This window comes from Semicossyphus pulcher, unplaced genomic scaffold (assembly GCF_022749685.1).
Source record: "Semicossyphus pulcher isolate SPU_LCO1_2020_fin unplaced genomic scaffold, fSemPul1.0.p SCAF_4, whole genome shotgun sequence".
Taxonomy (NCBI): domain Eukaryota; kingdom Metazoa; phylum Chordata; class Actinopteri; order Labriformes; family Labridae; genus Semicossyphus; species Semicossyphus pulcher.
This window is the reverse complement of record NW_027211715.1, coordinates 4,795,202-4,812,734: the sequence shown is the minus strand read 5'-3', so window position 1 is coordinate 4,812,734 and position 17,533 is coordinate 4,795,202. Positions and strand designations below refer to the sequence as shown.

The 17,533-nt window shown below is 41.6% G+C and overlaps 1 protein-coding gene across 3 annotated transcripts in view; it reads left to right on the top strand.

The window, feature by feature from the left end:
- The window catches only part of lpp (LIM domain containing preferred translocation partner in lipoma), a 169,086-nt gene that overhangs the window by 129,612 nt on the left and 21,941 nt on the right, over positions 1 to 17,533 (top strand). For all 3 annotated transcript variants that reach the window (XM_069680589.1, XM_069680587.1, XM_069680588.1), the window contains one exon: positions 10,553 to 10,722. In XM_069680589.1, coding sequence (XP_069536690.1) covers positions 10,553 to 10,722 — 170 coding nt within the window. The remainder of the gene's footprint in view (positions 1 to 10,552; positions 10,723 to 17,533) is intronic.

Below are 17,533 nucleotides of genomic sequence, written 5' to 3'. Positions count from 1 at the left end.
CCTTTTATACCGGAATGACAAGCTGAGAAGTCCTCCATGTGATCCCCGACTATTCCACTGTATAGAATTAAGAAAGATGTGCAATTTTAATATCCGATCAATATTTATACAGAGGGATTTTCCAGGGGGTTTTTGAGCAGTGGCATAAATGTTTTTGTAATGTCATTATCAGATGGCGGGGAGAGAAAGTGATTGGAAATAAGCGGAGAGATCATCTGGGCATACTGTACTCCACGCAGGACTCGGAGCTGTCGGGAAAGCCTCTCCTCCCGGTTTGACTTAGCCTTTGTGTTTGTGATAAGAGCCAGAGAAGAAAAGGCAGGCTTTGCCATTTTTCCTCATAATGTCAGCTGGAGAAGCTCTCATAATTTATAAGACACCTCGCATGAAATGTTCATGAGGAATCTTGGAAGAGACACAAATGACAGTGTAGCTCCAGTAACAGCCCCGGCCAGAGGAGTCAGAGCAGATCAGCTGAGGTAATTGGGTCAGCGAAAAGTTTGGGTTCACACAGAGCTGCCTCTTTTTCTTTTCCACCACGAGCGAGCATCATAACTTAATGTATTAGGCTTCCAGTTTAGACAGCTTTGTGCATTGTCTAAGATACTCTGTGGAAATAATTTGCATATTACTGAGGTCGCCCTCAGCAACCTCTTAGGAGTTTGCTTTTAGATGTGTCTCTGCATGTCATAACAAGTGGGATGTGTGTCAGAGTAAAACCTTTCTGCTGGCTTAAAAAGACACCCCCCCACCCCTCTTCACCCCCACCTCCACCCCCTCAACCCCGTTTCCCCACCTCGCTCCACCTCCACCGTCTCCAAATGCCTTTGGCCAACCGTCTCCCCTAATAGAGAGCACTGTTTCTATTTAGTGCATGAAGACGTACCTTTAAGTCATCTTCATTTTTACAGAGGAAACAAAAGCTTGCAGGTACGATATGATTATACGTTCAGATAGAACACCATTAATGTAGACTGCAGCAGAGCCACACCCCCCTTCTAAGCCGACCAGGGCAACGAGGACGCAAAAGGCTCATTTTAATGTTTGATTTAAGTTATTGAAGTATATAATTGCTGTTTAAACAGAGTTTCAAGTAAACATGAGATGTTGAATTTATTATAAATGTCAAAAATTTGTGTAAAATATTCATAGCTTTTACTCGTTTACAAGACATTCGTTGCAACGTTGGGATATCTTAATGTCACCAGAAGGAAAATGAACCGTGAATTACTTCTTGCAGATACTGTTACAGATATTACAGGTTTATTTTTGTCATGTTTTCGGCCTTTTATGCCTTTATTGATAGAGAGAGGACAGTTGATAGTGTTGGAGACAGGGAAGGAGAGAATGGGGACCAGTCGCAGCAAAGGGCCGAGGGTGGGAGTTGGACCCAGGGCCGCCACATCGAGGACATAGCCTCTGCACACGATTTAACCGCTGAGCTAAACCAAAAATAGTTCTAATGGCTTAAATCAAACCCTGTTCCCGACACAATGCGTTGTCTGCATTTATTCAGTCACAGTCATTTAGTAAATTTACGACCATTCCCGCCCTCCTTTCAAATTGACCCCCTTTGCACAAGGAATCATAGAAATGACACATGCATACATTCCAGCGTCCAGATCTACAGCTAATGCTAACGCAACATTTCCTACTGCAGCTGCTTCACATTAAAAGCATTTGACTGGTGAGAAACTGTCTGACACAGCTCGTTTAATATTACAAATCACAACTGCTGCATGAAATCAGATCATGGTTCAGTTTTATCTGACGGACTTCTTTATTAATCCATCATGAGTTTGTTTGGCTCGTGTTTTAGACACATGCACCAGTTGCTCGTATGTTGTGTCCCTGATTTAGTAGCTGCTAATGACGTGTTTATGTCCAGGCATTGGCAGACCAAGTCACAAATGCTAATACATCCACAACCTCAGTTAATTTTTGATTTCCACGGGGCGTTATCAACGGGAACAGACCGGAAATCCTCTGGACTCTACAACCATAAATGTGATGTAGCGATAGGGTGCTAGGCTAGGTAGCTAGCTGCAGTATTCAATGCATTGGCCTACTATTTCAGCCCAGACATTTGCTGATAGCTTTTTGATAGCTAACAGTTACCATTTGTATGTAACATGAACAGTCCAGTTTGTTACATACTGACCAGTAGCACATCGAGAACATTTCAGATCAGCGGCAGCCATCTTGGTTATTTATAATAATGTCTCAACAACCCTTGAAACCCGCCCCTTTTAGATAACCAGTTGTGATTATCCCGACATATATCACGTAGGTGTAACTGCCAGTGAAATTAGCTCACTGATTTGTCTGATTCTTCGGGTGGAGATATAAACTGTAAACGCTAATACCAACATCGACCAGTGGTGTCGCCAAATCAACCTTACAATACTTAAAATAATTGAAATGCAATAACAAAAAAAAACTGGGAAACAGTGACATGTAATTAAATAGTGAAATAAAAAGTATTTGACAAAAAGCACATTGCAATATTAGACTGACACATGCAGCGCACATAATACCTTCTTTACCTACAACATGACGGCGACTCATTTTATTGTGAAGCTGCCTCACATTTCTTCCCCACAGTAATCTCCTCACAGACCCTTTAGCCTGAAGAGCCCGTTTCCTCGTTCACTATCAGAGGATTTCCTCCAATCACAGGCGCTAAGTGTCGCCTCTTTGTTGTGCTCTACTCTGTGTTTATGTGTGTGATGCTACAATCTCTATGAGACAGAGCAGCATAATGCTGTGGAAGCAGGTCAGAGACCACCCAGGGGCGGGGGGGGGGCATCATATGAGGCAGTCTGGTGACATGGCAACTAGTCTAAAGCCCATGCATCACCATACCACCTACAGTGGATTATAATGTACGACTGCAAAAGACTAGATTATACGACACAATAGCCACGGATGATCCGTTATAGCTGTATGTGTGTCAGTGTGAGGCTGCGGATTTGACTTCAAGACCCTTTTTCTCATGTAAATAATGTTAAAATACAAATTTGTCACATTGATGAAATTCTACAAAACTGTCTACACATCTGTCCTCTCATGAATGAGATCAGAGAGGTTTTCTGCGATGTCATCATCTTGCTTGTAATTGGTCACGTGGTGTTTTCAATACTTAATTATATTTGTTACTATTTAAAGCAGTGGGGGCAGTTTCATGAGGCATGAAGTCGTTTTTCACTTTAGTTTATGGCTCCTTCTTTGCCATTTTTCTCTCTCATTATCTGTCCCAGCACTGCCGCTGACCTCGCAATGCTGCTTTCTAGTTTCTCAGCTGATGCCGAGTGCCAGCATGGGGCTTCTCTTCCCCGCGACAGAAGCCCGCTTTTTGGCAGCGGTTCACGTGAGGTGACCACTCCCCCTCCCCTCCCCTCCCCCCCTCCTCTCCCTCCCCCTCCCCTTCCTCCCCCGCCAGGCTCGGCGCTTGCTACCCTGCCTCGTTGAGACAGCTCCACTGAGGCTTGCAAGATCAGCTGCCGTGCGAGCCCAGCTGAGGCTTCCGGGCACTCACGTTGCTAGATTTCATTTGTGAGTGAGCGTTTGACCTCAGGAATGAGTAGACATCCGCATGCTCATGCACGCAAACGCAGACATAGTTGCAAGCACACGGGTGCGCACGGATAAACAGAATATAAACACAGAGACATCTTTGAACACACAGAGTCTGCTGTGCACACACTCACCTGTTCCCCTCTTCTCTTTCTCTCTCTCTTTCACCCCATTCTGCCGCCCCCGCTCGCTCCCTGGCACCCCTCCATGTCGCTCCTGCCAACCTGCTTCTAAAACATGTAACCTACACTCAGCACCCCTCGCTCGGCCGCCGCAGGCCCTGACAGGCCGAGCTGTAATGCTTAGTGGCACGGGCTCGCCTATCCTCCATCCTCCACCATCGCCGCAGCAGTTCTGCAGATTGCTATTTGCTGACATTGGGAATGAGATTAAAGGCAGGGGTTAGAAAAGAGGCATTCAGAGATTGAAATGCAGCGATGACAGCGATTTCTCCCGTCATCCTAAGGCAACCGAAGGCCACAGCATTGTCAGGCTGCATGGAGGGCAATCTGAAGCAACAAAGTAGATTAACCTAAAGGGGGGGAGATGAAACAGCGCACAAATCGTGGCCTCTGGGTGTTGAGTCGCTGGCAGTAACACTGCTAATGTGTTCGACAGACTTTTTTTTCTGCTGTTAACCACTCGTTGACCTATTGTTTATGTCTTTAATTAAGTGTGAAGAACTTATCACAACTCTGTGCCGTCTATTTCATCCACCTTTTCAGGGTGTCACAGTAAATAAGTGCAGGATTAGAGGATGGAAACATTAGGCCTGATACATCTGTGAAGTAGAGCAAGATAATTTGTTGTAGGCACATTTCTATTAGTTATGTTTTAATTCATTCCTTTAAGCACTGCCCTGTTGTTAACAGTAAAACACAATGTATGCAGTAGTTGTATGTGTTTTGTGATTTTACCACCAAATCTATCAGATATTTAAATCCAAGCACAAAACTTTAGTAGAAGTCCCAAAATGGATTTTGTGGTTCTTTTATTAGTTTTGGATTCGAGCTACAGTTGCCGGCTTTGCCTTTGGGGTTTTGCAAGGGTTGCACCAGCAGAATTGTATTCTTTAGTAACATAGTGTGAAAAGTTTGGTCTCCCACTAAAAAAAGTTCCTTGCGATCCTTCTTTACATGCACGATCTTTGATTTCTGACGATGTAAGATCAAATTGAGCTGCAAGTGTGCTCCCTCTCTGCCTTTCATGCTGCTTCAATATCACGGCGTGAAAAAACAAAGAAGGCAAAGACTGAGGGAAATCTGAAGCGTTCTGCCACTCAACATCCCCCATTCCCAAACAACAGCGTCTCACTGCCACTACAAATACATTAGAAATCAATTATTTATGGAACAGAGTCAGGGCCTCTTTAATCTTTTCCTTTTATCCAATTAAATTGTCTAACCATTCTAAGCCTCTCGAGCTCACAGGGAATGTGCTTCTTTAAAAACAGAGAAGAAGAAAAGACTCTCTCTTCAGTCCTTCTTTTGACTTTCCATGTAACAGAGAAGAGACACTTCTGAGGGTTGAGGAATGAAAGGAAAGAAAGTGAGTAAAGTGTAAATGAACTCCCCCTCCCGCCCCGTCACCATTGCATTGGTTCTACAGGAACTATTTGAAGTTTAGATATTAAGACTCTGGTTCCATTCCCCGCGCAAAGGGACGCTGGGGAGTGGTGAGGCCTTTCATGATTCCTTTATGCCCAGCTGAAATAGTTCGAAAGTATTTGCGATCATCTCCACAGGGGTAAATACGATGTTGCTTCAATTGCTGTCCTGTATTATTCAAGAAGTCAATTGAAGTAGTGTCTCAAAATTGAAAATGCTTACTTCTGACGCAGACGTGTGAAATTATTGATGTGAAGCATTGTAAAACACCCGGCTCTTCTCTCCATTATCATACAGTAAGGCTGTGAGAGGAGAAAAGTTACAGACGCACTGAGAGCTTCACTGTTCTACACTTTGTGGAGTCATTTTCAAGCCGCACAATAAAAAACATGAAAGTTTGCTCTACAGATGAATGTGTTGCGTTATATTTAATGAAACAAAAGGACTCAAAGAACATGTTTAATTCGTGCCGTTCAGGGGGGATAAGTTGAGTCTGAAAGTGTTACATTTACGATATGCACATACACCTGTTCCACCTCCTTAAATGTGCTACTTTGTGAGGTTTAATTTTTTATTTATTTATTAATTTATTTATTGGGCTTTTTATGCTGTTATTGAGAGAGAGAGGCGACAGTGGATGATGTCGGAAGTCGGGGAAGAGAGAGTGGGGATGACACGTGGCAAAGGGCCGAGGGTGGGAGTTGAACTCGAACATCGAGGACTGAAGCCTCTGTATGTGGGACACGCTGAACTAAAGCGACACCCCAGGTTTTAATTTTAACTGTTAATTAAATATATTTTGCTTTGGAATGGCGGTCAGCCAAAACAAGCATTTTAAAGGCACCACCTCGGGCTCTTGGATACTCTACAGCAGTGGTTCCCAACCTGGGGTCCGGGCCCCTGCTCTGAGATGGTCAGGATTAGATTTGCACATGTTAGATAAAATCATTAAAAAAGATCTTACTGATAATCAAATATTATTTTTTTTGGTCCTCATTCAAATATAATAGCTACTTTGTTGCCACACCTCTGCAACTACAGACTGATTGGTGTTAATTTTTGCCAATAAAGATTTGGAATGAATCACTTTATTGTTTTGGTGTAGGTGTGTGCAGGCTGGGGGGGCTCAGCCTTAGATACAAGCAGGGGGGCTCCCAGGAGAAAAGGTTTGGAACCACTGCTCGACAGGCCAATAACTACTTTCTGACTTAACAGTAAATCACTTAATAAACAAAAAAGAAAGACTTCTCCGTGTGTACGCTTGTATTTGCAGTCGTCTTTGAAATGATAAAGTCGGTTTTGACATTCCTGTGTCGTCCATCACCAGCAGTGGTCGGTCCACCAGAGAGCAGAGCACTGTTTTCTCTCACTCTCTGCTGCATTGCTTGTGAGCGGTTACTGTGGCTGCACAAACAAAGAACAGATTGATGACTACAGATGATGAAACTTTGAACAAGTACAAATCCAAAGACAAAGAAACAAATTCAGCTCAGATGAACATGAACACTCCATCAGCGAGGACACTGTTTGGTTTGTAGTAGAAGTGGAACACAACTACAGGTGCTGCTTATCAACATAGAAGGTGCAATAAAACTGAGGACAATTCATCTGTTAACTCAACAGGCAGATGACAGAAAGTTAATCAGCAATAATTCTGCTAATCAATCAATTGTTTAAGTTATTTTTACAGTAAAAGTACCCGGGGTTCTGAGATCAGATCCAAAAATTAGAATATTTACTGGTTTAGTAAATCAACATTCATAATTAACCAAGATGCCTTGTGATCAAGCAGCATGGAGATTTTACATCCTCCGATAATTATTATTATATAGATCAATCTCTTTATCCATAAAAGAATCAGCATGTGAATCTATATTAAGATAAAAAGATGAGTTGCATAATCCAGTATATCTAGTAATGTCTTCTAGACAACAGGTTGAACTCTGACCTAAGAACACATTGAGGTAGTAATTACTGTAATTGACTTATATCCTTTGCATCGCTATGGGAGCTCCTCCAGAAGACGCTTTGCATCATGGGAGACAGTGCTCTGACCTGCGATAGACAGTTATTTCTGATAACAGACATTTACATTCACTTGCTTAATAAATCAATGAGAAGAAAAAGTTATAAAAACGTTATAATATTTACGTTATATTATATTTTTTCTATTTTTGTTATAGTTTCAGTTTATATATTGTAAAATGTAGCTGATATCTAGTGTCTTCTATGATCTTTAAACACTTAACTTAAAGTGGTGTTTAGTTGAAGCCCTATCTGAAGTCACAGTGTCTGTCAGACATGATATCACATATAATGATGCACTAATTTCACTGCCTTCTCTACTAATAATAATTAATGAACCCTTTACACTTTGGGTCGTATTCAGAAATCAAAGAAGCATCCAGACGGTTAACGGGCAGCTGTAAAGCGGCTCAGATCTGCAGCTCTGTGTCACATGATGATGTGAGTTCATGTGTGGGCTGCTGATGTGTGTGAGCAGCATGCCATGACATGTCTGTGTGTATGCATACAGTATGTGATACATGTGTCTGTGTTTGTATATGTACTCGGCTACATGTGTGGCATGTCTGGTGCAAAGAGATTTTTTTCATTGTGTGTGTGTTTGTGCGTGTGTGTGTGTGTGTGTACTGTACACACAGCCGTGCACAAATAGCTCCTGAGGGCCCTCGCGATCACAGACTGCCAAAAGGAAAAGGATTTCCGAGAGGTTTCCTTCTCGCTATTTAAAGTGGGAGCCCTGTGGGACATGTTTGGCATTCTCATCCACTCACTGAAGATGGCCTGTGATCTGAAGCCACTAACAGGCTCGGCATGCTCCGTCTCTGTCTCTCGCCCGCTCTTTCTCCCTTTCTCTTTCCCTCTGGCTCTCTGAAGTGATTACCCTGCTTGTGATTCCACTGACACCCACATGTCCCCCCGAGACGTGCCTTCACTAGTTTGTTTAATCTGCCTCCCCGTACAGTAGGTAACGCAGCCATAATTGAGGTGTGGATAGAGCTGTGGGAACACATGAAACCAATAGCAGGTTTTATGAAAACCTGTCTGCGCTACAAGTCGCCCTGGATGACAGCACTCGCTAAATTAGCGAACAAAATGTTTCAAATGTTAACATCTAATAGTCTTTAACAGCGATCTGTCAGTGCTTTCTTCCCTAATGTGTCCCCAGTCAATACACGATGACTCCTGTAGTGAAAGAGTCACAAATATCTATGTTTTAATAAGGATTTACAAATGTTGCCTGAAAAGTTGTGGATCCAGTTGTTCATTAAGCAACTTTTCTGTGTTTCCGCCGAGGCTGACAGACAGATAATGAGTTATCTGAGATTAGAAAACCATTAGCGGGGCCTCGCAGTCAAGCAGATATTTGATCTCAACAACATATGACTTCCAAAAGTTGTAGCTGATACCTGAGACAGATTCTGCTTTACACTCCGTTTGAATTTTTTGATACGAAAACAGAAAGTGGAACTGTGAAAATGCGAGCATCAGATACTCTATCTCCCCCCGGTTAGTGTCTCGCCTCTGTCTGTAACACGCTTGAACCGCTGCGTTCAGAAACATACAGAGTGTCAATCAAAGCCCAAATCAGCTTTTAGATGAAGCTTAAAAAAAATGAAAAGGAACAAAAAAAGATCCGTACAACTGAACTTGAATTCATTAATTAAATATAGTGTATCACACTTCCTCTGTGAGATTGCATCTGTCCTCAGATGTGTAAAAAATAAAGCATTCTCAGATATCGTTTTAAACCCTATTATTGTAAGATACCAGTAATTAAATTGACAGTGTTATTAATTGGGTTGAAGATAAGTTGCATTGAGTCGAGGACATCTTAAACTCAATTAAAGATATCTCTAAGTCAATTAAAGATATTCAAATGCCATGTCCCGCAGTATGCAATCAGGCTCTTTCTGCAGCAATAGTATCAGTTCACTTGTGCCCCTTTTACAAAGACTCGGTTGTACTTTAAAGTTTTCTTTTTATCACTTAAAGCCTGATTTTTTGAAATAGATGTCGGCCATGTCACACTTTGGTGATGTGTATGGTTTCTTTAATGTCGCATAATTATAGTATTTAATCCGTCCTTATCCCGTGTTTGAAATAGAAATGAAGATTAGGCACTTCTGACATCAGACGATGAAGCTCTTAAAGGGATAGCTCCACATTTTGGGGAGAAGTTAGAGTGAGTTGATGCAGGGGCAACATCTCAGCCTGTGAGGGACAGAGATGAAAAGCTGAAGGCAGTTAGTACCAACGTCTCAAAGCTCAACACTAAACTCTGGTTCTCTTTTCTCTAAAATAAGTGCAGAAAGTTGACAACAGTGTTAATCATTAATTAACCGTTTCACTTCTTCTTATATAATTGGAAATTGAATACATTTAGACTGTTGATCAGACAAAACATGCAATCTGAAGATGTCATCCTGGGCTTCCTGATACTGTGATCAGCGTTGTCAGCATTATAGGCAACACGTTTTCACAGCGTAAAGAAAGGGATGCTGCTTGGCTCACTTCAAGGATGCCAAGGATGTATTAACATGTTAGATTTGAGCATATCGCATTTAAGAATGATCAAGAGAAAACGCCGACTGGTTTCAACCAACAGTCAGTCTCCCTCAGGCGTGGCTGGAAAGAGTCACCAACCAGAGTGAGAGGTCATGGTTCACATATATTGGCTCTATAAATTTGACGCATTGGGATATCCAGGGGGCTGCACGGGGGTGCAGTGGTTAGTGCCGTCGCCGCACAGCTGGGAGGTTCCTAGTTCGCACCCTGGTATGGACGTAGGGGGCCCTTCTGTGTGGAGTTTGCATGTACTCTGGCTTCCTCCCACAGTCCAAAGACATGCTCATTAGGTTCATTGGTGACTTTAAATTGCTGTCTCTCTATGTGTCAGCCCTGTGATTGACTGGCGATCAGTCCAGGTGTGACCCTGCCTCTCACGCAATGACAGCTGGGATTGGCTCCAGCCCCCCGTGACCCTGAACAGGATAAGCGGTATAGATAATGGCTGGATGTCTATTTGATGCCAGTGTGATTATAATATTTTTTGCTGTTATGTTATCTGGCTGGGCTCCAACTGTTGTATCACCGTACTAAAAGGTTGTGACAGATTCTCTGCACACTGTACGATGCTTCCTATCAGGTCAAACTGTTTACCATCATCAGAGCATCTTCCCCAGAGTCACAGAGCTCTTTTACATAACTGTATAGTTTGATATGATTGTTTCCATCTCTGTTCTGTTTTCAGAGTGGAATGTGTTTAATTCAAATGTTATCTAATGTTTATTATCTGTTGATATAAGATGATTCTGTTCTCAGCCCTCTCCTCTTCCTCTCCTCAGGGCGCTGTGCCAGCTGTGGAGAGAACGTAGTGGGTGAAGGCACCGGCTGCACTGCCATGGACCAGGTCTTCCATGTCGACTGCTTCGTCTGCATGACCTGCAGCACCAAGCTGCGTGGCAAACCTTTCTTCGCTGTGGAGAAGAAGGCGTACTGTGAGCCCTGCTATATTGTGAGTAACTTTCTTTCCCATCAAATCAACTCGCTGGGTTTTGGCTCACTGCGGTTATTTATGTGTCCATGTTTCATAAGTGCACATTATGATATCAGGGGTTGGTACACTGGCTGCCCTGTGCCAGGAATGTTCATATATTTTCCCTTCAGGCGACCACATCTAATTTCTTCAAAGCCCGGTGGGCTGCCACCTCACGCCATACACATCTTCATTTCCTCTTTTTATGCCTGTGCTCTCTGTTTTTGGTCACTGCATGGAACTGTCTGTCTCTGAAAGGGATTTCTTACAGTTAAACAGGCAAAAGTACACTCACCATATTAACATGTGGCCTTTCCTCTAATGTAGTACTCAGATTGGGAAGCTCAAATGATGTTATCAAAAGCTAACTTTTCCGTTAGCTAGGATTTTGTATTAAGTATTACTATCAAAGTGGCTGAATGCTAACATTAGCTGTTGTCTTACTGTAGCATATAGGTTAGCATATAAGTAGTTATACCTGAAAGATGTCCCAGTGTTGTGTTATTTTTTCAGTTGATGATCAATCAGGAAGAATTAGGATTCCTTATGTTTAAACAATTTGCAGTCTTAGTCCACAGTCTTAGAGCCTTTTTTATAACAACATGAGTCAGTCACTCTTAGCTTGATGTCAGAGAAAAATGGCTGCCGTCTGAATATGGTAAATAAACATTTGTAGTTAGCTGTACTATTCAATACTGGAGCATTAAGCAGCTATAGAGTCACATATTTTCCTCTACAGGTAGTATTGGGAATATTGGACTTAAACTGAATTCTCAATGAATGCTAGTGTTAGCCTTTATCTTCTGAATGTGTATAGCGACAGCTCTTTGCTAACATTTCGGCCTCGTCAACTCTGTTAGTTGAACATTTGTAGCCCAGAACAACCTGATGGATTAGTCATTTGTTCCCACTTAAAATAAGTATCAGGGATGCATTCATTCTCTTGTAATAAGAGAGGATTATCAGATTTTTCTTCCCTGGTGAATTAGATGATAATCATTTTGTTTTCACTTGGATGAGCTGAAGCGTGACTATCTTGAGTTTGAGCTGAAGAAGTCAGATATCCTTTAAATGCACTTGAGTTATTAAATGATGTTAGATGGGACGTGGTGTTAATTCTCCTTGTTGATTAGATAACATAAGATTCTGTCTGGCCTGTTTCCTCATTTTGACGTTTGTAAATCCCTCCTCTGATCAGAAGTTGACCAGGCTGAAGCAATGACTGGCAGGGAGATATCCCAGAAGTTATTCTTAATTCTGGGTGTTTTTATTCCTTCTTACAAAACTCTGACCGGTTTTTCTGTCGCTGTGTTGCGTAATACACATGAAAGTATTTCCTTGCACAATATTGTTCCGGAAAAACACATCATCTTGCAAGACCATAAGGAAATAATTTTGCAGAAGTATTTCCTTCATTTAGTTTCATTAGAAACTGGTAATCTCCTCACTCCGGTCCCTGGATATGACGAGGTCAAAGTTTCGTATCGTCAGCAATATCATGGGTAGGTTTGTGGGTCATTTATGTGGGCTCAGACAGGAAGTAGCCGTGCAGTGCATGGAGCCATTACAGGGGGAATGATGGTCGATATCTTTGAACTCTCTCCCTTGTTAGATTATTGGAGTCAGTTTGTTTGAATTTTAAAACTTACTTTGATGCTGATTTATTCTGGTCCAAATGAAGCCAGTAAAGAAAGATTATTGTTGAAAGGGAACTCCACAGATTTTAAACACAAGTTTAGAATTAGACACAAGTCTGTCAACAGGCTTGTCTTGGACAATTCAAAGTTGTATAGGGCCTTTTGTGGCTCTAGAGGCAGCTGTGCTCATGTGTTAATACCATCAAGTGCCTCCAATGATGTCAGTTGAGTCAGCATTGGTTCGGACTGACGACTACAAATTTTGAGGAGTAAAAAAAGTATCCAGGCTTGTGGAGTAAGAAAAAAGTGTCTAGCAGTACTCGGCTGCATTAGCTGCAACTAGCATAAGGCACATGAATTTCAGACTGAACTTTTTGCAGTCAAGTTGCATTGTGGGTAACGTAGGCATTAGGTTCTGACAAGAAAAAATGCTATGCAGGAAAAAAGACTTTATAACTGGTTCTGTTTCATTTATACGATCATTGTTTGCAATCCATTAAAGAGCCCGACCGCTCGCTGTATGATTTTAGAGACCGAAGCTGATACAGATTTGAGACAATAGACTTCTTTTGTTTACTAAAACGTTGTTAAGGACGGCAGTTTAGCTCAGCGGTTAAATCAGCTACAGTCCTCGGGTGGCCCGGGGTTTGACTCCCACCCTCGGCTCTTTTCCGCGTGTCATCCCTTCTCTCTCTTGTCCTGTTTCTGACATTATCCACTGTCCTCTCTCTCCCTGAATAAGGCCAAAATAAATAAATAACTTTGTTAAAGAACATTATGACACTTTGTCAGTCATTTATAATTTGGACCACTGTCTGCTAAGCTGTAAAATTCAGCTTCATGTGCTGCAGACAGTGCGGAGAATATTGTAAACTATGGAGTTGAAGAGCACATGATGACACCGTTTCTAAATCACCACAAGCATTAAGCTTTGTTTCCTGCTTTATTTGTAACAAATGTTTCAAAGCAACAAATACCCAAAAATAAGTGTAAATCAGTGGAGCAGATATCTGTCGCATATCCGTTCCTGCAGCTCGTGTTCTGATGTCATGGAGTTATTTGCAAACACAACAATTAACACTCCAAACTGTAGATATAGCACTTTAAAAGAGACCAGTACCAGTGCAGCATGCTCCTGCTTTGTAGAACGAAATCCTGGAGTAATGCTGATTTATCCAAATATTTTGGTCATTATAATAATATTGTTGAGCCTTCTGAAACAGAACATATTTACATGTATGAAAGTACATTTTGTACACTTTCCTTCCTCATGAATTGCAGGAAATGTCTTGATACGCACTTTACCAGTAAAGTCTGAAAGCTGAACTACATTAGGTTTAAACTAGTGGCAGGCCATCTCCTAAATCACCCCTTTTCAGAGGCACTCACTGTGATTGTAGTTGTCTTGTCTGGAAGTTCTCCAACTCTGATACATGCGCTAAAGAGAGACGGGATAATTTAAGAACTTTATTTATGCATTTCATCAGCATAAATGTTCTTCTGGCACAAGATCAAAAGGATGGGGGAAATCTGAATTTCTTAATGAAAGTAATTTCTTCTTCTTTTATTCCCATCCTCAGGGTCATACGCCTCTGTACGATTAGAGAATGAACGTGAGAGTCGAGTCTCTGAAGAGAAATGTCATCTCCCAGAGAAAGAGAGGAAAACTTCAAGTTAGCCTCCAAGTCAGTCAGTCTAGGAATCTCTGAGAGCAAACGAGCATTAATCATACAGTGTGCGTTTGTTATTCTGCTTTACACTCTTCTTCTGTTCTCCCAACACAAACTGCCACGTTACAGTAGCAGCTTATTAAACCCTCATTAACCCCTTGTTTTTCATAGACGGAGCTCTCCTACAATTTACATTTAAAGCACTGAACTGAAGTAGGAATGTAATGTTATGATGTGGCTTAAATGGTGAGGAAAATTGAGCAATGTTGGGTAAAAAAATTATCTGCTTTCTTGCCCAGAGTTATATGAGAAGAGTGACACAACTCTTGTTAGGGATGCTGAAACAATTGATTCATGTCAGAATCGTTATTCTTAATTTCTACAATTCTGAATCGATTTGAAACTTCCAAAAATCAATTTCTAAAAACGTGTTTTCGTCCTAATTAAACGTTCACCAGCAGCCAGCTTGTGCACGACAAACCTGCTGCATGCATTGTTTGCTGTGCACCATTTCCGGCTTCCGTTGTACACAGTTCCAGCAAGGAGTGTGTTGGTCCTGGCTAGTCAGTCGGCATTAGCTAGCTCTCGGCGTCAGTAATGTTCAGGGGGAAGCCCTGACCAACGGCCACAGAGTAGCTGCAATGCGTGGACCTCTCGAGCCACCCAGTCAGTCGTGACATTCACCGCTCGCTACATCGCGGACGCCTGGCAGTCTTGTACACAAATGCGAGTGATGCACAAAAGCCAAACAGCTGTGAATGTGAGTCTGCAGCTGCCCACATACAAGCTGAAACCAATGTCTCAAAGAGCTGTCGAGCATTATTGTGTGATTGTTTCGAAAAACATACAAAATAGGAGTTTTACAGCACAATATATTAAATGGCAAGTTTCTGATCAATACAGAGGTAGCTGGCCAAAGCCACCAATCGTATTGATGAATTGATGTTAGTTGAAGTATTTTTTATTTTGTATAAGTTGAACTTGTTTTTCTTAAAAAGTAACAGTTGAAGTCATTAAAAATTGACAAGTACTAAACATAACAACTAATGTTTTATTTTAGCACGTAAATCAAAAATACATTGTCTTTTGTCTTATGTGTGCCTCTGTGTATTTACATATATTGTATCAAATATAAAAGCTGCATAATCTTGAACACATTTTACTGTGTTTTTTGCCACTGCGGTTTTCTTAGACACAGCAGACGGGAGTAAATCCTGAAATTAGCACCCCTTTGTAACAAATAGGGCATTGATTGTGAATCGGGAATCGATTTTGGATCGAATCGTTTCCTTAAGAATCGAAATTGAATCAAATTGTGAGATGTTGAAAGATTCACACCCCTAACTCTCATGTTTGTACACTAAATGACTAAGCGTGCAGGTGGTTAGCTTAGCTTAGCTTAGCATAAAGCCTGGAAACAATTGGAACAAGCTGGCCTGGCTCTGCCACTTTAACCCTTATAAACTCAATGAATGACTTTAAAACATTTATGATAGAGGCATTTTTAAGTTGTGTCTGAACCATGTGATTCTCAGCTTTCCTCTTTGAATGATGCCTTCACCACAATCATGTCCATGGTGTGTGCGATCGCGTCATACAGAGACAGAAGCTTCCTGGAATGATGACTTTTGGCCCGTAGCTTACTGACTCAAGTGCAACATTTCCTGGAACCCAGCGTGTAAGAGAGATGATAGAGCAAGAAAGGATACAACAGAGGTTTCAGACGTTATCTTTGACGAAGACCAGGACATGTTAGTGATGGTGTTAGAGTACACAGATGGTGCACAGATGAGGGGCAGAGAAAGGACACGATCCAAATATGAATCTAAAAATGAAAACTTTGGCTCTGTTGTATCAGTCGATTGAACTAATTGTGCAACTTGGAAGAAAACTACCTCATTTAGTTTTGAAATCAAGTGTGTAACTGTGTCATTCAGATACTTTAGAAACAACAAAACAGCAACAGCACCTCGGATGTTCTGACTGTTATTCTGAAGTAAAGATCAAAGCTCCAAACACACTAAAAACACAACATACCAACATTTTCCAATCTTTGATAAGTTTTAAAATGTAGTAAGTATTAAAATGTATCAAAATACATACTTAGAATGTTTAAAGTGTGTATTCTTGATTAACGCTTGTTTTACATGGACAGAATTTATCTGCACAAGAGACACAGTACACACAAGTACACACAATACCTCTTTGAGTCCAAAGAATTTCAAGTATTAACCGAGTGGAAACTCATTTTATATTTTGATCCCATATGTGATGTACCCTGAGTGTGAAATAGATTTCTCTAACACCCTGTGGCAGTGTATTACATCTGATGTCGAATACCTTACAGGTAGAGCAGCTGCCTGAGGAAACTCACTGTGTGTAGAATCTGTGTAACAGTATGCAAAAATCCAATAATCCCTTTGCCAGGAATTGCAGGAATACATTTTGCACGCCACGCTGATTGCCATCCAATAAAGTTTTCTTCCATGTATCAGAGTTGGCGATCAGCAGCCCTCTTATCTGTCGGGGACTTTACATATTCTGTGGAACAATGCTGGAATTTGCATTAGTGAGATGCATCTCTTCCGCCGGCTGATTTGCCTCATTCAGGCTGTTTGTCTAGATATCGTTAATTCCTTTTAGTAATGTGCAGGAGCTCACCCGCAGCTGTTATCCTCACCTGTCTACTTCCTGATTTTACGACCTGCTATCTCTCCGTCTAACCAACCTCAGTCACACCACCGGCCCACAAATTGCAGCGCAGCAATCAGCCTTTGTCCTCGGCACCTCCCTGGCTTCCCTCCACAGACGACTAATCGCCGCCTATTTGAATACAGCATCATGTTGATCAACTCCACAGACGCTCAATTAAAGTCTCGTTTTGCATGGAGTGCCTGTAATTGTGTTAATGTGACAACACTGGATTGGCATTGTTTGATTCTTGTGTGATGTGTCACAGCCGGAGGTTTCCCACAGCTTCATGTTTGCACACAAGATAAGACTTAAAGCAGGAGCACGTGTGCAAACACCACCCAGCAGGCCGTCCGTCAGTGATACAGAGAAACAGCAGTTTTGAGTTTTACTGGAGTTTTCCAAGAATGCTCTCATGTGAAACAATGCTGACTGTATGTTTGCTGCAAACTGAAACAAATTGATCGCAGGGCATCAGAAATTCACAAATATGAGAGACACCCTGTGAGGCCGGACGATAACAGCCGTCTTTGTTAGTGGAGATCTGATCATGCTAACTGATATAAGCTGACATTTACAGTATTTTTCACGTGTTGAAAACCTAAAGACCTCATTTGTTCAAACTCATCCTCCATATATAACCACAGATTTAATCTAATCTATTGTTTACCTTGTTAATTGAGTCACTGGTCTCACAGTTAAAAGCACATAAAGTTCTTTATTCTTATGCAGAACAATCACAGAGAAGGAGAAATACTTACATGTAAAAGCGTAAAAAACTAATTAGAATCT